General features: G+C 43.6%; 1 protein-coding gene across 1 annotated transcript in view; it reads right to left on the bottom strand.

The window, feature by feature from the left end:
- The window catches only part of APBA2 (amyloid beta precursor protein binding family A member 2), a 63,020-nt gene that overhangs the window by 2,774 nt on the left and 35,401 nt on the right, over positions 1–24,845 (bottom strand). Inside the window, exons 2-10 of the mRNA XM_088148330.1 lie at positions 23,245–24,236; positions 18,748–18,828; positions 17,421–17,457; positions 14,280–14,425; positions 11,478–11,564; positions 8,681–8,866; positions 6,269–6,448; positions 4,600–4,812; positions 3,408–3,527 (exon numbers count right to left, since the gene is read on the bottom strand). Of these exons, the coding sequence (XP_088004456.1) occupies positions 3,408–3,527; positions 4,600–4,812; positions 6,269–6,448; positions 8,681–8,866; positions 11,478–11,564; positions 14,280–14,425; positions 17,421–17,457; positions 18,748–18,828; positions 23,245–24,198 (2,004 nt within the window). The 5' untranslated portion in view covers positions 24,199–24,236. The remainder of the gene's footprint in view (positions 1–3,407; positions 3,528–4,599; positions 4,813–6,268; positions 6,449–8,680; positions 8,867–11,477; positions 11,565–14,279; positions 14,426–17,420; positions 17,458–18,747; positions 18,829–23,244; positions 24,237–24,845) is intronic.

The following is a 24,845-nucleotide window of genomic DNA, read 5'->3' as shown; positions in this document are numbered from 1 at the left end:
GACCATCAGCAAGGTTGAATGAAGAAAAATTGATGCCTTGAATTGATGGAGAAAATTGCTGAGAATACCTTGATCTGCAAGAAGAACAAGTCGTTCAGTGCTTGTTGAAGTAAAACCAGACAGTTTGCTGGAGGTACTAATAATGCTTAAATATTTTGGACATATAATGCAAAGGCAAGAACCATCAGAGAAGACCCTGATGCTTGGAAAAATCAAAGATACTTGACCAGGTCAGGAGAAGGCAAGATGGGTAGATATTATCACTTATGACAACAGAAGCCACTGAATGAGTAAACAGCTACAATGTCCCTCTTATCTAAAGGGGAATAAGGACCTAGTTGTTCTTGGAAATGTTGGCCTAATTTGATGAGTGTGCTGCATGGAAGCCAGACAGAACCTTGGGTTAGGGTTGCTGCTTGTCGGGGAGAAAAAGAGGCCTGAAAACCCCACGTTTTGTCTCTGGCCCCATGCAACCAATTATCCTCAAGAGATAATCAGAATCTTCAACAGAATAAAAATACCCTACCCCCAACCACAAGTGTCCCCAGATTGTCTTGGATGGGTTTCATCACTCTCTGCCTTTCATCACTCATCTCTTAGTTTCCCAGTTAACCAGAAAAGGAAAAAAAAAAAAGAAATTCTGCTTATGCCCCCTTAGCAAAATCTAAAGCTTCATATATATACAAACACACACACACACACATATATACACACACACACACATATATACATATAGTGGAACCTCGAGTTACAAATTTAATCCATTCCGTGACTCTGGTTGCAACTCGAATTGGTCGCAACACGAGGCAAATTTTCCCATAAGGTTCAATGTAATTACCGCGGACCACGTGGCAGGGGGGGAAAATGGCCGCGGACCACGTGTCAGGGGTGGAAAATGGCCACGGACCACGTGGCAGGGAGGAAAAACGGCCGCGGACCACGTGGAACGGGCAGAAAATGGCCGCGGATCCTGTTCGTAAGTCGAGGCGAGTTCACAAGTCGAGGTAAATTTTTGGGGCCAGAGCTGGTTGTATCTTGAAAAATTCGTAAGTAGGGGCGTTCGTAACTAGAGGTACCACTGTGTGTGTGTGTATGTATGTATATATGTATGTATGTGTATGTATATATATGTGTGTGTGTGTATATATATATATATATATAAAAATAAAAAAAATGATTTTTATTGAAACTTTTGAAAAAGATTAAAAACTAATAGAAACTATTAGTAAGGAAGAAAAAAGGAAAAAGAAAGAAAGCAAAGAGAAAGCAAAAAGTGCAAGGAAAGAAAAAGAAGTTAAAGAAAAACAGAAACGAACGAAAAAAGATACAAAGAAGTGGCTTCCGATATTCTTCACAGCAGTTATAAGTACAAGTACATTTTAACCTCTCTCTCTAAAATGACATCATAACACTCTTCTTTCTATAATCTGTCCTGTCTAATCATCAAAGCCATAAATCCCAAGTTCTTTTTTATTTTTTCATTTTTACGCAAAACAGTGCCTAAGAGGTTTCAGGTCACCAATAAATGTAGATATTGTCTTTAATCAAAGACGTTAGTTTATCCATCTCGGCAAGATCTGTCAAAATCCACCAACCATTCCTCCGTGGTGGGTAGTGTTGAATCTTCCCACCTCCGTGCATACAATAATCTCTCCACAGCAATCAATCTAAAACTATTAATGCAGGCACATGGGTCAGGGAATGACCTCCCGGGTCCCAGCCCACCAGCGCCTCTATCCTCATTGAACTGAAGCCCAGATCTGCCTTAATCTGGTTTGTGCAGTAAAGGAAAAGGGCAGCCAGCAGGGATGCGGTGAGGGGGCTTCCGAAGCCCCCTGCTCCTCACGCTTCGAAGTGGGTGCCTTCTCCTGATGGGAACACCACGATGCTGCTTCCTGCGAGTGCCAGCTGGAGAACCGAGCAGAAATGGTTGCTATGGGAATAGGTCCCTATGCAAACTCCGAGCGCATACAAATAGGCTTTAATTCTTCTTCTGGGGTACGTGCACACCCTTAAGGAGCCTGGTAGGAAGTCAATACAGTGCAGCCAACAGGCTGCTGAGTTAGAAGCAGGATCCTGGGGAAATTGGCTCTTCTCACTGTCTAGCTTCCCTTGCTATTGTAAGGCTGCAAGAAGCAAAAAATGGTTTTGCTTATTTTCAAACCAAGTTCCCGATTGAAAAACCAAGTTGTTTGGTCTTTACAAAGCCACTGGGGCATTTCTCAGTACTTAGTGTCCTGTGGAAGTCCACCATATTGCAAGGCATCAACTTGGAGGCTGCTGTAGGGGTAACAATCGTGAACAGTAAGCCATGGATTCGATTTCTGGGTCCCAGCACAACAGAGGATGCATATTTCCCCTAATCATGAGTATATTTTATAGCCACTAGATGGTACTAAGCTGCAATCAAAAATAGGCCTACCAGATTAGGAAACAATTCTGAAGCCATCGGGTAACACTGTACGGATGGGCAAAGCTGCATAAGACTTCTTGCATTTGCCTATTTCATATCACAAACATCTGGATTTTGGTGCACAGGAACCCCACCATCCTGTCCTGAAGAACTGAATATGAGCCACCCCACCCCAATATATAGTAATCGCAAATAGGGCTTCTCTCTTTCCTTCAGTTTCCTCAAATTATTAATTTATATATCACATTTACATATTATAAATTATACTGCCCAATCACAGTTCCTTTTAACGACCCAAGAACAGATTCCCCAGATTCGATCAAGAGCCCAAGGACCCTCCCAAGGGTACTTATATGGGGAAGGGGGAGATGAAGAAATGTGTGTGATGACTCCATGCAAATGCCACAACTTACATAACCTTAATAGAAGACATCAGGACACAAGTACGTAATCATGGCAATTGCATGATGAGATCACTTTGGTATGGTATCGCTTTGGTGTCGCGATGGTTTACTATGGACCCTGCTTGACCTTCCTGATGTGTCGCTGATGCTCCCACCTGCTTTATTCTTCCTTTCATGTGTGTGAGTAAAGCAAACATGATGACCCAACTTGGAATCTCCATCTGTGGGTCCTGATCAAGTCAGGATTGTAAGCCAAATGTTGGTTTCCAAATCCTGGCATATAGGATCAAGGTCCAAGACATCACCAAAACCCAACTCTTTCTTGACTTACTCTACGCACTGGAAAGAAAGTGGGGAAGACACCAGCTCTGTGTATCATCCTGGGGCTCATTCCAAGTCAGGTGAAGGCAAGAAGGTTTGCAAGGACACCTTCTAGCTTCTGTGGCAGACTACCATGGCTATCTCTCCAGAATTTGTCAACCACGCAAGATGAAACACCCATTCCTGCTTTGTTGCCCTTTCCTGTTTAGAAGAAGTTACTTTCTCAGCCCAGTTTTCATCCCCACGATCGAAAGAAGGAAAAGACTCACAATTCCGTTCTGTACGCTGAAACCCAGCTGGTATTTCAAATCCGGGCGCTTGATCAGAACAGTAGTGACCGGAGGGCAACTGACAATGTTCAATTTCACTTGCGTCTGATTCTTAAGACCCTGCAAAATATGCTCAGCGTTAGCATTTCTCATTAAGTAAAGCAAGTTATGCCAGATACGCGTCTGGTACTGGGCACAAGAACGCCAGGAATATCATGACACCACCACGCTGAGGCAAAGAAGAACCTGCGTCATTTGCAGAACGTCGCAATAAGCGCAGTGCCACAATTCCTCCCTGTGGATGCCCAGGCCATGCGCTTCCCAGTGTCGATGGGTCAGTGGCCACGTGGGTGCTTCCTCATAAAGATGTGCGCATGAGTGTTTTTATTCCCCGCATTCTACTATATTGCACACCTCTTTTCATTATCACTGGAACATTTGAGCTTAGCACACTAGCAAAATGCTCGTGAGGTCTTTGAACGCATCTGCCGTCAGCTGGAAGAGTGTTTTAATTATCTCTGTTAGAGGCGCTGAATGCAACAGCTGGATGAAGAAACTAGAAGAACCGATGAAACCTTCTCCATGCACGAACAAGAGGCTCCGAGTCTGACTGAATAAACACTGTGAGGAGAAGCACATCTGGCTCAGGAATCTGCCCACTCTAGTCCTTTCCACTACCCCCCCCCCCCAATTTTCTCATATCTCCCCACCCATGTTTGGTGCTAGCTGTATTTGCTCCATTCCCTTGGGCTGACTAGGGGCTTCCGTGCCCTTACAGGTGTCCCTCCCCCAGATATTTGTCCCAACTGTCCCAACTGATTTTCTGTCCAACTGACGCTTCGCATCTTGTACTTTCAGCTACAAAGACAACAGCCCTTATAAGCCGTGCTTAATCAGCTCAGCTGAAGAATTGCATTTGCCCATCATGCTGATCTGGGCTGATTTAAATTATGGTTAGGCTTTCTCAATATGTTGTGAGAATTCAGCCTGGGCACTTAATTTGTGGCTCAGTGTGCAGTGCAAAGTTGGCAAACAGGTTAAGACAAACAGCAATGGGGCAAGCTAGGTGTTAAGGTGTAGGATCATGGCCAATATCTAAATGTTGCAACAGAAGGGGTTAATATTGAAAGTCAACAAGCATCATTCCATGCGCCCAGCTGACAAACTTACACAAATAAGGACAGATGGGTACCTTAATGATTCCTTGGCATGTGGCTAAAGGAAGACCGACTAAGCTGGTCCCATTAATGGACATAATCTGGTCTCCGATGCTGAGCTTTCCTGAACGGGCTGCCGGGCCTCCATTCATCATGTTTGCCAGGATCACTGTGGGTAAAATGGATCCCCAGCCAGACTCCACAACCACCACGCCAAGAATCTCCCCCTTGTGTTTGGCAATTTGCAGCTGTAAGACCAAAGAGCAGAGAGAACGAGTGCTTGTGGACAGTCTGGAGAAACAGGAGACCCTAAACACGGTTTCTTCTGCGTGTACTTTCACTAAAAGGGCCTGGTCTCTGCTTGTGGCACATAATCTCCAGAGAACTGTGACAAAGCACCTCCCTTGCATGCAGAAGAAGTCCAGGTTCAACCAAGGTTCAAGCATTGCTATGTTCAAGGCCTGGCAAGAGGAGAAGACATGGTCGTTGGGTGATTCTAAATTGACCACCTTTCCCTGGCATAGGAACGAGGGCTCTATCCAGAAAACGTTGCATTAAGGAAGGTGAGTTCCTACTTCCCCAAACATTTCCTCCCCCAATTCATTCTCCTCCTCAATTTAAACTGTGACTCCTTCAAATAAAACCTTGTTTATTATTGACTTTCTCCAATAATGCAAGCAACCTGCAAACCACAGTCCAAAATGCATCAGGGGGCATGCATGCTTTCTCTCTCTCTCCCTGAAACTGAGAAGATTACATTTTATTTACATTTCCCCCAGTATTGATTTAAAATCCAATTTCCACCTGGCTTGTAGATTTTGGCTTCCCTTCCAATCACTCTGGCCACTTTTTACCTCCAAGCATACTGTTTATACCCAGCCCAAGCTGTCACGGCTGTAAAAATCACTTGCCCCATAGTTAAGTTTATGAAGTTCATTTCAGAGGTAGAATTTTCTCCTCTAAAATGACTTTTCAAAGTATTAAACACCCTGGGTCCCCAACAGCCTCCTTAAAACAGGTAAACGTGCTCCCTCACCCCTCCGCTTTCCAAAAGCAACAGCAGAAAAACAATCTGGTCATAGCCCATATCAGCTTAACTTCATCTTACTCCAGAGCCAATGGGTGAGGATGGAGTAGAAATTCCGTCAAGCAAGCCCAGATTCCAGCTCCTCTTTTTCATGGCCTGTTTGCTCATGTTTTGATTTTAAGAAGCACACTAAAAAATAAAGGAAAATCCAAAGCAACCAGCCAATGGGAAGTTCCCCCTCCTGTTCGATGGAAGCAGCCAAAATCAGAAAAAACAACTGGAAAGGAACCATGGAGGACCATATCCGAAGCACAGAAAAATGACCAGCTTCATCAACCAAAACAAAACAACCCTGGAAATAGAGCTGCCACACCTGAACTGCAGATATCTAGATGGTCACTAGGTGCCAGGAAAGAGATACAGAAAAGGTGTTGTTCTTTCTAGTGGACACTCTGGATTTATAACACTTGGATACAGTAGCCCTGCTCAACATCTCACTGGGCTTCATCTCACCCTTCTATTATGGAGGCTTAAAACCAGATTTGCAAATGACTTCTTGAAACTCCACTTGAGTCCTCAGCAGTGACCTTCTGCATAAGGAAAGGGAAAGGGGCTTCAAATGATCAGGACTTCCCCCACCCCCCTCAAAATAACCCGGTCAGAACAAAAGGAATCACCTCTTTGCAGTTCTCTGAGTTGGAGAAATGAATCAAATCGTCATTATACATTTCCTGGGTGTTGATGATGTCACTGTACTCTTTCTGACTGAGATCTTCTGGGTTGATGCCATTGGCCCGGAGGAACTCCTGATAGGCCACGCTGAAAGCTTGTCCAATCGACTGGGCTATCAGCTGGGCCTGCGAGAGAAGGAGAAGAAGGAAAGAGATCATCATCTTTGGCAAACAATGGCATCACAGTCGGCCATGTGGAGGGACTGACCCATCATATCATGGAAACTGCTGGTAGCCCCCATGGAGAACATCATGTTTTTACTCTGCTGTAGAGTTGGAAATTGTTTGGATGAAGACTTGTAGGAAAAACAACTGAAATAACCCAATACTGCAGGACTGCGTTATAAATGCTGAAGGGTTGTCACAATTATTCAGGGTTGCAAAGGGAGGTGGGGGAAGACAAACAAACTCCACTTAATGAGCTTCAGTCACCTCATTTAACTAGACGTTTAGTTTTTGGTCCTTCACCACCAAAGCTACTTTGGAGAAAATGAATTTCCTTTCTCTATTTTTAAGATGTTGAAGACTGTCCTTCAACAAATACTCTGCAGTGGGCCAGGGGTCCAGGAGACGCAGACAAACCAAAGATTATCTCCCATAATGCATAATTGGGTTTGGAAATGTGCTGTCTTTCGATGTGGCGGCAGCTGTAAGGTCAGATGCATTTCTAAGGCCATTAGACTAACTCTTGGAGTATCAGGTTATCAGAGGCAATTAGCCCTGATGGCTCTTGTAATAACCTAATTGATTATACAATAAAATACAATATACAATTATACAATAAAATCGTATTAATGTTATGCGATCTCTTATTCCAGACTCCTACTCTAATCTGCTGTTCTCTGGGGTGTGTTGGATTTCAGTTCCCATAACTGCCAAGTAGTGTGCCATCCAGGGTGGAAATTATGGAACTTAGAATCCCATCCCTGTGGAGAACATTGGTCCAACATCTAGAAGGCTTCTATACTGGCTAGAATTTATGGGAATTGGAGTCCAGAGTATCAGAAAAAAGCAGGCCAATAAATCTGGAGGCCTAGAATTTATGGGGAATTGGAGTCTAAAACATCTAGAGAATCTTTGATGTGATCCAGTGGAACTCCTTCTGATGCTCTTAATTCTTTCCCTTGACTCTATTCAGATTTTTAAAACTCCAGGCTCTAGGTCAGTGTTTTTCAACCTTGGCAACTTTAAGACGTGTGGACTTCAACTCCCAGAATTCCCCAGCCAGCAGCATGCTGGCTGGGGAATTCTGGACGTTGAAGTCCACGCGTCTTAAAGTTGCCAAGGTTGAAAAACACAGCTCTAGGTGAATCCCTTGAATGTTTTATCCCTCACAGAAGTAGGAGAGAAGGATAATTCATAGTTTTCAACAGCTGAGATCAACTCTGCCTTGGCAAAAGCTGGGGGCATGGGCTTCCTTCAAAGAAAGTGGGATCCTATTGTTCACAAGGGTTATGTGTATAGAATTCCTGCATGGTCATTTAAGAAAAAATGGGCATTTCTGGGCCACTAGATGTCACCACAGCAGAGACAGTAAAAGTATCTGTGTTGTGGTGGTGGTGGGGCATGACATAGACTTCTAATTAAAACAGCTCCTATAAGAAGGAATGCAATCAAATGCTAACTGAAGCCATGTAACATTAGTTTTCATTCTGGTTGCTATTCTGCAACCAAACATTTCCTTTCATTCTGATTGCTATTCCGCAACCATGCATTATGTTTAATACTTGTAGCTATTCTGCAACCATTCTTCGCCACCATAAAATTGGCCAAGGACCTGCAGTAAATAGCGATGTGCATGAAGGTGTCAGAGAATTGCTCAGTTGGTTGAACACCGTTTTTATGCGAAGACCACCCTTAGCATCTTCAGCTACAAAGATCGGATAGGATGTGTGTAAGAAACATCTCCTCTGGAGAATCCCTGAGGGCCAAGTCAACTCTAAAGAGTGAGATAGATATTTTGGGGGAAATGGCCCAGCTGAGTTGCAGGTCAAACACTTCGGTAAATAATAGCATTCTATCTGGGTGAACATACATTAGGACCAGCCATTACACACAACGGTTAATTTAAGTTAGAACTGACGAAATTATTAAATTATTCATTAAATATTCATTATTAAATTGGAGCAAACTAAATTATTCTGGGTTCAAACACTTGAAGGCAAGAATAACTGTGTGCGTGTGTACATGTGGGGTGAAGAAGAGGGGGCAGTTCTAAAAGAAAGCAAGAAGTCAGGTTGATGAGAATGGAAACCCCACGAAAGAAAGCTTTCCTTCCTTCAGAAAGCTCAGCTAAGCAAGGACTTCAGTCAGGGACCGTTGCTGAGTTACGCATGACTCCAAATGCTGTTTACTCACATCCTCGGATTCGAAGACATGGCATATCATTTTGTACTGTTTCTTCCCTTCTTGCACTCCAGGGGTGGTCTCGATGCAATCCTGGGACGCTGACCGAGACATTCGACGCCGGGCCATCAGAACCACAATGTTGCCGATATCAGCAATATAAGAGATGGTGCGCAGCGCATGGTCCATCATGGTTTCCTAGAACAAGGGACCAAACAAAGAAAACCAAAGCCCCCTGCCACTTGAGAAAGGCTGCATGGGTCTCCTGTGAATGCAGATTTCTAAAAAATGTTATGGGAGGAAAAATATGGCAAACAGCAATGGCTAATCACCAACGAACAACAATCCTGACTTTTGAGCTTACTGTGAACCAAATGGAAATTCACCAAGAGCAATGGGGTTGTGGAGGACTCTATGCTCTCATCCAGACAGAGAGAGGGACTAGCCCAGCCTACATTCTAGGTAATTCAAAACAATAGGGACTAGACTGCATAAGTTGACATGAAGGTTGCCTGTGATCCAGCACATGTGGATAATGCAAAGTTTACTCATGGCACAACTGTGTTACTAGCCTGGTCTACCTTGAAGGCCTGACATCAATCTTGAAAGTCTAACTGCACTTCTTCCTCCTGTCCCTCAAGGCCATTTCCTCTTTTCACTACATCTAGATTTTATAACACATTACCTTAGCACAGAAATGAAAAAAAGACCTCTTTGGACCACAGACCACAAAGTAGTGTTATTCACCAGCAAATGAGGACAGCAGATTAAACACTCATCTGCTGAATTACCTCCTTGCATGCCCACCCTGATCACCCATATATGAGGCTGCCAAGGGAAAGGCTGGGGTTGGAGTAGAAGAAAAGTCACCATTCAAGTTTTAGACGAAGGCTTGATTAAGTATGTTTGGCCTACAGTCATGTTCCATGCCACTGCTGCTACGAAACTATTGCGAAGCTAGCCATTCCCTCATTAGCTTCCATCTTTGGAGTCAATCTCACTCTGCTTTCACAGGCTAGGCCTCCTGGCATCATCCAGGTGTTTTAGCCTTCAACTCCACACCCGCCACCACCAAGTCACCTTGAATTGTACTTGAAAAGAGCTGGAGAGCAGCCTGCCCCCTGCTTAGGCGAACATATTAAGCACCCCCACCTAGAAAATAACTCTAATATGAGCAAACTGGGTTCAGACCCCATATTTCATATTTTATTTATTTATTTATTTATATTTCAAATTTGTCACCGCCCATCTCACTGCAGAGTGACTGTCACGGGTAGGTCTGGCCGACTGCCATTTTTCCTCTCCTACTGCAGTGCAAAAGGAGTTTGCCCACAAAGTACCGCCTTGGAATGTAATTTCACTCCTTGGGTGAACGGCTGGCACCTTGGGATTCAACTCTTTGCTAGTATTTCAGGGGGCAGCCTAGGAGAATTGCCAGTCCCTTGAACTGGATAAAAAGAAGGGCTTCCAGACTGCACCTCTTGGTGAGGACATACTGAAACTGGCCATGATCAGTGACATTTATATCCTTGTGCTGTTTGACTTTTGTTCTTCAGCTCTTCCCGGGAGAGTGCTGTAAGCATCAAAGTCAACAAAGGTCTGCGGAGAGCAATCTCTGATTCGCCATGACAGGAAGCAAATTAATTCGTTCAGAACCCTCTTAGCTTCTCAAGCTTTGCTCTTGGCTACGGCTGCTCCTACACAAAGGGGGCCGCTGGCATCTCTTCCCTCACAGTGGCTTTCATTATTTGCATAGTTGCGGCAGTGAAATGCAACTATGAAATTCATTTGCTGCATCAGCTAGCTTGCCCCATTACTGTTTGTCATGAAATACCAGGAAAACCCCAAGGCGGCATGGTAGCCACAGTGAGACCTTTTCATAATGACTAGAGCAACTGCCTGGCTGAAAAAATCTATAACGAGAAAGTAGAACGAGAAGCTTGCACAGAGGGTCACTGTAGCAGGCCTGGGTGGACAGGTCGTCCTTGTTTAGCGACTGCCTCATTTAGCAACCGCAGTTACGACGGTGATGAAAAAAATGACTTTGCGACCAATCCTCGCATTGACGACCTTCACAGGTCTGTAAAGTGAAAGAAGGTTGAAGGAAGATCATAAGCACAGCCACAGTTTCATGTAGCGACCACCTCGCTTAACGACCGAGTGGCCGGTCCCAATTGTGGTTGCTAAACAAGGATGACCTGTATACATTCATGTTATAAGAGACAAGAACGGAGATTTAAAAAGTGCCGTTCTGGCTTGTGGGATTGTGATCGAGAAAGAAATGTAAAATACATGGAAGAGAGCTAAAATGTTGGTGCTAGAGGCTACCACCCTCGTGGTTACAGTACATCATAGTGCTTTGGAATGCAAGTTCAAGAACCTTTCTAAAATAAAATGCAGGGATCCTTCTCTTCGTCAAAGGCTATATTCCTTAGGACAAAGATCAGCACATTTTCCAGCTTTTCCCCACCTGATTTCAACTCTCAGAATTCTCAAGAGGAGACCAGACTGGGTGAGGAATTCTGCAGGGGAAGGTCCAAACATCTGGCAGTCAGAGCGGGCAACTGTCTTAAAGCCAATCTGTCTTTTGGCAAAGTCACAGCTAATATTGGGCACAGGGCTGGCCCCCTCTATCTTCTCCCGCCTCCGCTTTTCCACCCAACCGGCAGGATGGCAGAAGAAAGACAGCTAGCTCTTCTAGATGTCTAAGTGGGTCACTTTAGAAACTTTGGAACATGACTTAGTGGGCAAACAAAATCATTTCATGGTCCTGCAATGAATGCTGCAGTGATGGAGCTGCTATGCTTACCTGGGTGTCTGCATTAAGAACTTTAATTCTCTGCGTGGAGATAAACAGGTCCACTTCTGTCAAAGCATGTGCATCTCCCTCAGAAGCCTAAAAGAGAGAGAGAGAGAAAGAGAGTAGCAAATTCACTCGGAGAATGCTCTTGAAACGGCCGGTTCCTCACAGAGTTACTCCATACATGATGAGATGTACTACAGGCACACTGAGCAAGTTACTGCAACACAGAACAGCTATTCGGAATGACTAATTTCCGAAAAACATGCAAAGCTTTAGCTGTGAAGATTAAGTTTCTCTGGGCCGGGTTTGCCTGGTGAATCTTCAAATTTTTGGAGTCCTGCCTTTACCAGTGAGGGATGGGAAATGGGGCAAAAGAGATTCTAAGCCTGAGGTTTTGCTTCTTCAGTCGTGGTCTCCAGCAGGAACGATGGCATTAATCTGATGCAGCTGAAACCGCAACGTTTTCTGAAGATCAAGAGGTGACTTCTGTGTCATGTGAAGGGACTCTCATCCACAAAGGTTTATGGCAATAACCAAACATAGGAAGAATCTTCATAAGTTGCCCACATTTTGGTTGGTTTTCCTTCTTTAGACCCCCAATGGGCAGATTTGGGGCTTGTTGGATCTACTCTGATTTTTTTCCCCTCCTTATTAAGAACCCAAAGTCGACCTATGAGGTATAAAATGGAAGTTTAGGATTAAGGGTCAAGCTCCATCTGCACTCCAGTGTTTTGTTTTCAGTAGTGACGATATCACGGCCACTTCACTCAAAAATCCATTCTGGGTTCCCTTTCTCCCAAGCTTCCACCAACCTCATCTTCAGTACCGAGACACGGTGATCTTAAGAAAAGAAAAGCTGAGTGGCAGAATGAAGAGACAGCATTGTTGAGCCATCCTGAAAATAAATAATGAATGCTCCTCTGAGCATTTCTCCTATTGCGAGAATCATGGAAATAAACTTTTGCGAAAGAAAAATATTATGTTTGTCGAAGTATAGCGAAATTAAAAAGGAAAGGGGAAATAAAAAGCACCAGTAGCATGGAGGGAAGACTTGGAGAGGAATGGAAGGTTCTCCAATGAAACCAACTGGTCTCTGTCACTCCAACCAGACATGTATAGTTTAATAATGTTCATACAAACATAGACACAAAGATTAATGTTACAGCTTCATGAAGTTCCACATCGAGAAGCACAACAGGATGCACAAGGACAATTAAACAGGGGAGGAAAAAAGCCAGAAGCAATCCAAAATGTAAAACAGACATTAGAATTCAAGAAAAACAGTCTACACACCGCTTTTTTCTTGATTTTAGCTGCCTTTTGCATCCTCTTGGGGAGAACGAGAAGCATTAAAAATAAATAAATCAATACATAAATCAAAGGGAAACAGACAAATGCATAAAAAGAGGGGGAGGAAAAGAGAAGAAGAACCATCTTATGAAGTTAGCAACACCTTTTGGAAATCCCTGCTTTCAGGGCTCCCAAAAATGTCAAGTGAGAATTTGACAGAAGGGTATCCCGGGTGAAAGGAGCCATCGGGCACCGTTTCAGAGGGAGGCAAAGCTCATTGCTCCTTTGTCCTCTTCTCAAACATCAGCTGAACTTTTGATTTCCCTAGAAGATCTTTGCTTTGTCTTGATAAACCAGAATTGCAGGCTTTCTAGGACGTTAAATATGGCAGCCACTAGTGAGGCTAGACCAAGCTGAGCCCCAACAGCCTGGGAGACATTTACAGAGACTATCTTTTTGGGAATATTCTATTGTTATTGTTGGTCGCAGTCAGCCAGATGTTTAGACTGGATTTGGCATTTTTATCCATCTATCAAATAATAATAATAATAATAATAATAATAATAATAATAATTATTATTATTATTATTATTATTAGAAATTTATTGGCCACCCAACTCCAGTGATGCTCAGTGGTAGAATTCAAGGGTCCTGTGGCAGAAAATGGCCAAGTGTAATGTAACCAATAAAGATGTGATTGCCACCAAAAACAGCAACCATGTTCAGCGTCTTCTCCATCAGTCCAGAAAACCTAGTAGAACTTATTTTATTTTATGTTGTCATGATGTCCTGTATTTCTCCAATCTCATCATGGAGAGTCAATTACACTGAGGACAGGGAGAAGGAGATATCATAGCCCTACAACACAACTTTGTTAGACAGTGCCAAGAGGGGGAAGAGGATAGAGATGGTACTCCATACATTTTAATGGACATCTTATGTTGAGCATCAGGCCATGCTTCCATGACCATCAATGTGAGACTGGTTGGCTACAGGCAGGGAAGTTTGATAAATGCGGTGAGGTCACCCATATAATTAGGATCAGTGTAACCAATTAGACTTCAGAAATATGAGGGCAGCGTAACACTCCTTACACAGGGTGGCAGGAAAGTCTACAGCAGTCTTCCCCAGCCTGGTGCCCTCCAGACAGGTTAAGTTGAAATGAGGTTGAAAAGGTTGATCTAAAGTTCTGCATGCAGCTATACACACGTACTGCGCAAAGAAGAAATGTTACACTGGGAAAATCAATTCTTTACTGTGTGTGTGTGTTTGTGTGTGTGTGTGCAGGCGCACATGCTATGTATGTGACATAAATATAAAAAGAGCTGCATTACAAACCTGGATCACTGAACCTAGTCATGATGCTGACTTCAAGGCACTTGGAAAGCCCCTCTGCATACTGGTTTTCTGCAGCAAGGGGACAGCTACAGTCCTCCAAGAGGAGCAGATGTTGCTCAGTCTCGAAAGTTCAATCATCCAAGGTTGTTGGCCCTTCCCAGGGATTGCAAAGAGCCCTACCTTGACGCGGCTCACTGCCTCTTGGGCTTGCATCATCCGAATGTTTTTGGAAGGGTTGCGCTCTGAGAGCAGCTGTGTAGAGCCCAAGTAATTGGCTGCGAAGATGATGCCGTCAATGAGGTCCTCAGGCTCGCAAGGCCCTGGAACTGAAGGCAGACAGCAGGCAATTACATCCGTTCACACAGAAGCAGCCTAAACAGAGTAAAGAGCTACAATCCTATGTCCTCGTATCTTAACAGACATTCTGCACCTGTGAATGTCTACAGATGACAAAGAGTGCAGCAAAGCAGCTCTAGCAAATATTTCAAGAGAGCACTTGGCCTGTTTGATTACGGGTCAGAGAACTCAGAAGCAAAGTTTCTGGCTGGCTGAAAATATGAAGATGCTGCAAGAGACTCAGAGCTAATCAAACAAGCCGAAACAGTTTATCGCCCCTCCAAAAAATCCTGAAAAGGGAAAAACACTTGTTTTCATTAACATTTAATTATTTAACATGTTAGTCCAACATAGCAGGCAAAAGAGAGCCAAGCAGAGCTACCGATAGCCCATAATCAAGACTATAAGGCTACCAGCATAATACACTTTGAAATGGAATGTAATAGTTGTTTAATATTGGTTCTGGTCCATTTAGGAGGTGAAATTAGGACTGATAGCGGAACCTTTATTTTTATTCCAAAGAGAAGATGCTATGTCTTGTCAGCCTAGTCACTTGACATCTCTTTTTATGTGATTTTCCAGCTCTAGGCCAACGTGTTCCCTTCCCTCTATTGTTCTGGATAATAGGTACAACGTCACTAATTTCTTTGGGTTTCACTAACATTAATTAAATATCAGTTTAAAAAATTCACACAAATTAATTCTCAAATGATTTTAGTTAGTCTTATTAGAATTTTGTTTCTGCATATTTACACTGCTACCATAGATAAATGTGTGGCTATGAGACCCCAAGGCTTAATTAAGAAAAGGTCCTTGAGATACTCTTAAAATGGAGAACGTGCAGACTTAGGATGGCTTGAAGCTCTCTTCTTTGTGCACCGAAAGATCTTGCCATCTCCAAATCTAAGCCAGTGGAAAGTGTAGAGAAGGAGATTTCCCCCTTTAGCACTGGAACAATAGAAACATGCTTGCTGCAGCAGGAGCCAAAGGCTGTTCTCATAAGAGAAGGAGAAAAAAATAAAATCACAGAGAGATATATGTGGCAAATCAAGAGATAGGTTCCAGCTAGCTCTTCTAGCAGGCTCATGGCCAGATTTCCCCCCTTTCTTAAAGTCACAGCAAGCCCGGGGTTTGTTCCTACGCTAGACACATGTTCTTCCCAAGGAAAAAGAACTGCTAGGGGAATTCCCCAGCTGGTTAGCTGGTTATTGTTCTTGTTCATTTAAGCATGTCAGGGTTAGAGGAGAGACGAGGAAGAGGATTCATGTCAATTTACTGGGGCTTCCTGGTCTTCTAAAAGACATTTACAAGAGGGTATCAGCTGGGGCTGATCACCTCTAAAGCAGCAGGCTCGGGCAGCTTAGAGGCCAATGTAAATCTAAAGACAATAACCAGGAGGCCTTGCCAAGAACTAAACTAATATATAGCAGAGAAAAAGAGAACCAGACCAAGCTATGGCTCATCCTATCTGTGCAGATCAGTTGGTAGGGTGGTTGATAGGGCTCATCCAGAGCCTGAGAACACTTTATTTGTTGGTTGGTTGGTTGCATTTATAGATGTCAAATCCTGTAGCTCACGGCAGAGTACTGGAGTGGTAAAGATGCTCTAAGTCATAGTTTTGCTCACTTAAGAATATTTCTAGGTCACCTTCATGCTGAGGGAGAGTAGAAGGCCTAAACAAACAGACAGATCTTGGCCCGGGGCCAAAATAGTACCCAAGTAAGTGCTAAACAAAACTGTTTGGGAAAGATGCAGTTGAGTCAGGATGGCACCACTTAGAAGCCCTTGTCCTTAGAAGTCATCTGCTCCCTTTCCATTTGGTGGAGGTAATCAAAGATCTCTGAAGATCTCAAGTTCTACAGGTGGAGACAAAGAGAAACAAGCCTTTGAAAGTCAAAACAACTGTTCCTCCAAACACTGGGAACCAATGGAGATGCAGAAGCAAAAGCATGAGATGCTTGCCAACTATTTGGGTGGGTCATGGCTTCTGGCTCTAGTCCTCCTGGCTTCTGGTTGGTTCGCAGACCTGACCCCTTCCTGCACACCATGGAAGATCAAGGGGAAAAGGTCCTAGGATGCATTTACTGATGCTTGCCAAGCTGTGTGCCATCATCAGTGGAGATCTTTATCTGAATGCCTCCACCAGAATGGAAACAGGTAGCTATGGCCAGGGCTTCTAAGTAGTGGCATCAGGGCTGTGAAATATACCTTTCTGCAAGCAATCCAGTTTATACTCTGTGTTGCATTGTATGGGGGAAGTGATAGCAGTGGGTGAACCACCTTTCAGCCAATGTTGCAATCCTCCCCATTTCTACCCAGGAATAAGCTTGTCTTACTCACTGGAGCGTCCTCTGGAGCTGACCCAGTCTAGGCAGCTTTCTCCCCAATTATGCCCATTTATCTTCTCGGAAAAAAATGAGAGATTTTCTCTCCGCCAGCTTTAATGATAGATATAAATTCTGTTTGGTATCAGCCTTGCAAGAGGACAGATGAGACACTGGTGAAGTGAAACACGCACCCCCTACAGTCAACAAGATTCCCAGCAAAGATCAATCATAGAGATAAATTTAAATTTCATTAGGCCATGTGCCTGCGCGAGTTATTAAAGTAATATTTAAGCACCCTGGTTGCAGATACTGTAACCATGTGCATGGGTCTGATCCCCCTTGCAGTGGGAGACTTCTGAAAAAGCCAGTGTGTTTAATCTAGAGTTACATCAAGCCCTAGTTTCTAGGAAGGGAAGGGGACTCTTCCAGTTACAGAAGCATTGCTCTTAAGAACTTTCTAAATCCCAATAGAAGAGAACTTCTGTAGCTCAGGGTTGAATGTGGCGTTCTTGGCGCTCTCTGAGCTTGGTGGTTTTCTTGCAGACGTTTTGTTACCCAATTAGGTAGCATCATCAGTACTCACACTGTACTTGGGTTTGTTAGAATTTCCTCCCTGTATTTTTAGAGCTATAAACCTTATAAGCAGAAGGGTACTTACCATCAACAAAGCTTGGGAAAGATGGTACCTTCTTTGTCTGTGGGAGGATAAAAATAAGGAGCTATTTATCACTTTGAATTTTAATGTCATGCCAGACAAGGAATCTGTTATGAGAAGTACTTGGATAGCTTCTAGTTTTTCAACATGTTTAAATTTTATATAACTATAAGATAATATGTTGTAGGACACAGACACAGTAAAGACAAACCGGTCCTCCAGATGTATTAAACTATAGTTCCTGCTGATAGGGAATTCTCTTAGCTGTGGCCCCGACCATCTGACGGATGCCAAATTCCTTCAAGGGAATCAAGGCCCCCCCGGCTTTGCAAAGACATCCAGATGGCCCCGAAAATGCACAGCTGTATTGATACAAGCACTGATTTCAACCATCATTGCTTTTCCTGGATCTTCACAGCTCAGCTCAGAACACGTTTGAAAAGTTTTTCTTGAAATAAAACCCATTCCATAGAAAGTCCCAAACTTCCTTCAGGTGCAGCGAAGGTTGATATTATCTTTTTTTTTCAAATAACTTTATTAAGATTTTAATAAAGATAAAAATAACAGAAACTAATCTTTAGAATAAAAGAAAGAAGAAAGATGAAACCAAAAGTGCAGAAGAAAGAAAGAAAGAAAGAAAGAAAGAAAGAAAGAAAGAAAGAAAGAAAGAAAGAAAAGAGAGAGGGAGGGAGGGAGGGAGGGAGGAAGGAAGGAAGGAAGGAAGGAAGGAAGGAAGGAAGGAAGGAAGGAAGGAAGGAAGGAAGGAAGGAAGGAAGGAAGGAAGGAAGGAAGGAAAATATAAAGAAGTAGCTTCTGATTTTCTTTGCAGCAGTCATAAGTATAAGTATAAATTTACCTCTTACTCTATGGTTACAGCATGACTTTCATTTTTTCTATAATCTAGTTTTTTCCAATCATCAAAACCATAAATCATAAGTTCATTTTTTTTCTGTTCTATGCAAAACGTCTATAAGGGGTTTCCAATCAGCAATAAACTTAGATAATGTCTTTTCTCGGATCAAAGATGTCAAAGGAGGGTTTCTGTTATCAGTACTGATGTTCTTAATAGAACTGGTCAGGACTAGTTTTGGGCATGTACCTGTGTATCAACATCTGTGTGGTTAATACAGTCTTCTGCTTATTCTGTTACTGTACATTGTGATCAATTTAGTCCCCCAGCCCCTTTCAGTGGTAGGTTCCACATCTACCCATACACATACACACACACAAACATGGCGTAGTTAGACCAACAATATTTTGCTGCTTGGAACAAAGGGCGATGGAACAGAGAGGAGGAAAAAGAGAAGCCTACTTAGATGCCAGTACTTGCCTCTGGCATATTATTGTTGTCGATCGGCCCGTTGAGATCTGAACGCTGCTGCTTCCTGGGTTGTTCTAAGCCGTTGCATACCTACAAAGCAGAGGAGAAAGAGAGAGACACCATGCCGATCGATAATGTAGGGGGAAGACGATCAATACTAACATCATTTATCACTGCCCCTCGTCCATGAGTTTTATTGCTCCTGCTGTGGAAATAAGAACTGATTTATCCATTGACTGGTTGGGCAGCACAAGAAAGATGTAAGCTTCTTTCAAGAGTTTGTATAGATTGGCTGTTTCCACTAATCCTGAACTCCATTTTTCCTCTGGATTTGCAGCATGGATGCTGGACCAGTTCACGAGGTTATGCAGCCCACAATCTCTTTAGGAAGAGCAAATTAAGTGTATGTCCCCCCATCTCAGAGGGTGATACACAGTGGAGTTACTGTTGCTTGGTGAGACACATAGGTCATGGAAGTCTTCCCCACCAGAATTGCCCAACTCTGTATATGGCGAGGAGTTGTTTCATATAACCACTCCTGTGGTGTAAAGGAGGATTTTCAGCCATGGTTGTGTGAACAAGTCTAGCAGTGCCACGGAACAATTGACATCTCTGATGGGCCCCAACCCCTGGCTGGCCTTAAGCAGAGCCCAATTGCCACTTGCTCTGTCCAGGGTCCTGAAGTCTCCTGGCCTCCTTTCTTTCAAGACTTCAGAGGGCCACTCAGCACTACACTGATGGAGCAGATGTCACCAGGGAGACTTCATTTCCATGCCATTTCCTGAGAATGATTCTCAAATAGCATCATTCTCATCCAAGACAGGGAGGGGGGTGAATTTATGCAGAACATCTAGGTCTCCAAAGATTTACACTGATTTAAAGCAATGTCGGAGCAGAATTGCACCCTTCCACCATAGCAGAGGGCCAGAAAGCGACAGACCTTCTCCACTTCCTTGATCATGCTTATCCTTTACACTCTTGCTAGTAGAAATCTAAGCACCCTGCTCTGCTGTAAGTGCAACGTGTACCAACATGCACAGAAAACTCCCCATGCAACAGAGGTCACACGTAGAAGAAGACTATAACACTGCCTGACAACAGCAAATTATTTCAGCCAGCATTAGATCAAAACGACAGAGTGACTAGAGAAGAAGGAAATGATTTATAAGATGGAACGACAGCAGATATATTGGTCTTTGGGCGCAAAACGGCAGAGTTGTGGTTTCTCCCCTTCTTTAAAAGCCACGTCAAGTCTGGTTATATTTCACTTGGTGCTGCAAAAAGTGCATTTACAGACCAAGTTTAGAAACTGATTAGACTGATTTTTACAAGAGGCTATTTCCCCTAACTGTAATTTTATGGCAACCTGCAGTCTTGTTGATCACAATGTCCAGAGCTCCCCCCATCTTGAGACTCAACAGATGACTTTGATCAATCATTAACTGGGCTCAGCTTAGTGTGTCACCTAAATCTGGCCATTTATGGTTTACTCAATAAACTGTGGTTAAATAAATAATAGCTTAACCTAATATATGAACCAAGCCATTGGTCTCCCAGCACAGTCTTCCTCAAAACATATGGGGGAGACAAAGAAAGACCAAATACGGCACATGATCTGCTACCAAACCACAATTAATTAATTAATTAATTAATTAATTACTTTATGTATATATAATTCAAGGCAATGAACGTACCTAATTTTCCATTCAACACATGGGAAACTCAACAGGTCACATAATCGTTATAAAACCAAGGCTGATTAATATGCACAATTTCAAACAGACTTCTCCTCCCTCTGCTTTTAAAAATAGGGCATTTTTTTTCCTCCCCCCCTCCAACTCCCTTTCTGCTTTGCCTATGAAACACCACCAAAAGATTCTTTGCTATCCCAACAAATCATAATCCAATCAGGCTGTACAAACCCTGAACAAGGAAGCCCCAATGCTCTGTTTAGAAATTGGGGGATATGTTTCATTTTCTGAAAGCCCCTTTCGATTCCCTTGTTGCTGTCTATTCAATTAATGTCTTCGCTGAGATGATTCAGAGATGGTGAGGTGTCCTCTTGCTGGGTAAAGGGAGGGCAAAAAGTGTATTCATAGCAAGGTGGTCTATATATGAGAAGAAGAAAATAATAATAATAATTGCTGGTAATTTCTCTCCAGATAGTATATTGCTAATCCAACAATGTATATATGAGGTTACTAGGGAATGTGGGGGGGGGGGGAAAGCAGGGGAAAATGCAGAAGGGTGCCCTTGTAATTGATTTGGCTGCAGTCAGAGCCTGAAGGAAGAGAAGAACAGTTGCACCGAGTTGACAAGAGCAGAGGTGCAAGGGAACAAGTGAACTAGCCATGGAAGCAAGCTGCAATCTTGGCATATCAGACAGAGTAGGCAGAAAAAGAGGAGGAATCTAAGCAAAAAGCGTCAAAGAAGTCCTTACTCGAGAAGGTCACACACTTCGGTTCACTGCGGCTTCGCTACAGCAAAGGCAAGCGAGCACTGAGCGCTACCAGACCTGGGCTGAATCTCTAGGCAACCCTTAGGGGGCAGGAAAGGTTTTCTGTGCCTCTTTGCTGCCCTCTCGTGGGGACTGAGGTTTTCTGCAGCCCAGATCTGAGAGCCCGAAAAGCGCTCTGCAGGCTAGTGACACCAAGGACTAGGACAGAAAGGCATGCAAGACAATTTCCTAGCAGTCCCTGACCCCGAGTGGAGACTGATGGCAAGAAGATGAGATTATAGCAGCAAATCAGCACATTGTTAATACAATGTAATGGAAATTAACGCTGTGCGTGCATCAGAATTAGAGAGACCACATAGCATAGGGTGAAGGTGTTAGACTAAAAATGGGCAAATCCAGGTTCAAGTCCCCCGTTGGCCATGGAAACTCCTGGGGGACTTTGGGCCAGTCCTTCTCTCTCAGCCCAACCCACCTCATAAAGTGGATGCTTAGAAAAATAGGGGGAGGAAGCACTACGTGCCCTGCATTGAGCTCATGAATCAAAGTGGGATTTAAGTCAAATAAACAAGTAAAATCTATTGTACGTTAGGCAAGAAGAGGAGGAAGAAGAGGAGCCATTTTCTTATCTCCTCCCCAGCTCTGTTTCTAGAGGGACATTGGTAGGAACACAAAGGGGCTGATGGAAGGGCCATACAGCTACTTCATCATTTTACCATCCTGGAAGTTCACCATAGAACGATATTGGACTCAACGTTTTGGGGAGCAAACTCTCTCACTGCAGATGAAGTTGTAGGTAGTCAGCACAGAAGGCTGCGCGTTTTCCCCAACAAAGAAGTCCACACACCTTCCCCCCCCTCCTTTTTTTTTATTCCTTCTTGCAGTCTATAAATTCTTCTGCTTCCCAGGAATTCATGAGTCACTGTGATGTATAGAGTGGAAATGTTGCCTCTGCTGAGCAGAGCTTCAAGTGAAAACGAAAGCCATCAAATTGCAATTACAGCTTTAATAATCATTAGGAAAATTCAGCCTGGCTTCCCATGGATAAATAAAATGAGGATTTGAGTGCAGAGATTTTTATATGCCCCAGCTCAGCTCAGTTAGCCTGTAATACCAGGCACCTTACTTGGGAGTAGGTGCTACTGAACAAAGTGCGACTCACTTCAAAATAAACATGATAAAACTGCACTACTAGTAATCTGACTAATACATAATATTACAGCTGTTCTCAAACAGCTGCAGATACAAAAATGGATGGCAAAATTCTGAGCATCGTTTTTCTGATGGGGAAAGGGAAGCAGTCTCCATCTTTCTGAACACCCATTCTGCTTGGTGACCCAGAAGGACTTTCATTACACTAGAGAGTAACCCATCCATCTACACGTTCACATGAGAAAGGTTATGATTTGTCTACCTTAGTATATTTATATTTATTTTGTATATTTATATTTATTGTGAAATGTGGCGCTATTCAAACAATTATCCATCTCTTGCAGTGCCCCTTGGGACCGACACGCACACAGAATGACTTGCTGGTCAGAAATACCTTTGCCATCAACGTGGCCCGGCATTGGGCAAGAATGCTATACATCTATATTTTTATTAAAGTTTTTAATTTTTTAAAATTTAGAGTAATAATTATCTCCTTTCCAGTTCCTGCAGTTCTGGCACGAGACGAGACGAGTGGTGGAGTACAAATATAGAACAGAGCAAAACTGAAGTTTGAGCTATACTATTTCAGCCAACAGGAGAAGGTCTTTCTTACATAGTTTCAATGTTCTTCTATGCTTTAAAAAAAAGAGCTTCAAAGTGAGCATTTGTAAGTTCCCCAACTGCAGCCTACTGATTCATTATAACATTTATCCTCCCCAGAGATCTAGAAGGTTCACAACGGTTAACGCCTAGATCGACCTCGTCTCTCTTTCTCCTTGCTTTCAAAAAGTACGTCTCTCATAACACTAGAAGAGAAGGAGGCAGATCAACACCAATGGAGGTATTGCTCTGCAAGATCACACGGGCCCATTGGCAAAAGAGGAGAGTCCCCAACTCACCTGTTCTTGTGGCCAGGTCTGCCTGTCCTCTGGGGTCTTTGACTTGGTTTTGAAGCCTCTTTGGACCTCTCCAAGTTGCTTAGAGGCTGGGGGGATGTTCAAGGACTTGGGCCTCCCTGGATGCCTACTGGCTGCATGGCCAGGGTCCCCCTTGTGACATGTCTCTGCATAGTCATTTGGCACATTTTCAGTCCCGCCATGCTCCGGGCTCATTTCTGATGCACTGTTGATGCTGCTCATACTCATGCTCATCTTGATCTCCGCAACGATCTGATCGATGTCTTCCTCCTGCTCTTCCAAATCCCCCTCTTCTTTCCTGCTATGGTAAGGGGACATCCGGCAGGAATTTCCATTGGCTTCTGGTGAGTAGTAACTCCCTTCACTCTGATGGCAATATGGGATGCCCTCCTCCTGGTCTTGGATTTCTAAACAGGCCACCTCACCTTCCAAAATCTGAATGCAGCCTTCGTGGTAGCCCACCGCTTCAGCTGCATTATCCTGGTGGCGTAGTTTGGTCTCCACCCATTCGCCTTCCTCAATAGCCTCCTGACACTCATCTGTCTCTACCTGATGCTCTTCTGGGGGCACGTACTCTTCCCCATTGCAGTCCATTCCTTCCAGATAACTGTCATCCTCAGGACAATATCGAATATAGTAGGTGATTCCTTCCTCTTCTTCTGGAAGTCCCTCATCATAATCCTCCTCCTCAGAAGTGTTGTTGACATAATCCGAACTGGAGTCCCCATCTCCGCTGTTATCAATGCGCTCAGGGTCTACTGGGGGAAGGCTACCTTGACCAGCTGATACTGCATCCACCTCCTTCTCCACATAGTCTTCCCCTGCCAAAGGACTTTTGACATTTTCAGCTGCTCGGCCACGAGGGGAAGGAGGACAGGCTCTTGTCTGGTGATCCAACATGGCAGCCGTGGTGCTTTGGCATTTCCTGTTTGCCATGGCTGACCACTTAGATGACAGTCATTTCTTTGCACTGGCTGCAGGAAAGAGTGAAACAAAAATGAGAACTACACAAAGGTTTGCCAGAAACAAGAGCAACAGGAATAGTAATGATGCTACCGGGCAGTGCTAAAATGAAGGTTTTCCATTTGTCCAGGGTGGTGGGGTGGGGTGGAGTCATAACTAGGTTTCATGAACTACTCCAACAAGAACAACTCATGATAATGTCACACCTTTGTAAAATGGCCCATCTCTGCTATCCTGACATGTTATGGAGGGATCCAAGCAGTAATGAGAATAAACATTATATGTTGAAATGGCTCAGTCTAGAAAAAATTAAACATCTAGGGGGCCTTTGAACAGGATGAGGTATATCTGGCCCCCAAGGCCCTTAGTGAAGTTTCTATCCTCCCCAAAGCCCTCATTTAGTTGCTTATGAGGATTCATCAATGCAGTAAGTTCAGACAGTAAAGACACTTCCATACAAAATGGCCTGCCCTCATAATGGATCTTCCTCTCTGCAGTGCTAGAGAATTTGGAGAATCTTCTAAAATGTTCACTCAGTTTGATTTCTATGGTCTCCAGAACTTTGTATGAAATTAATCTGAGACAAGTTTCCCTAGCAAAGGCCAATTCTGGCCGAGGTG

The sequence above is a fragment of the Python bivittatus genome, unplaced genomic scaffold, assembly GCF_059951505.1.
Source record: "Python bivittatus isolate LINGU-HERP-01145 unplaced genomic scaffold, Pbiv_v1 ctg000530_np1212, whole genome shotgun sequence".
Taxonomy (NCBI): Eukaryota; Metazoa; Chordata; class Lepidosauria; order Squamata; family Pythonidae; genus Python; species Python bivittatus.
Note: the sequence above shows the minus strand (reverse complement) of the source record. Positions and strands in the feature narration are given on the sequence as shown.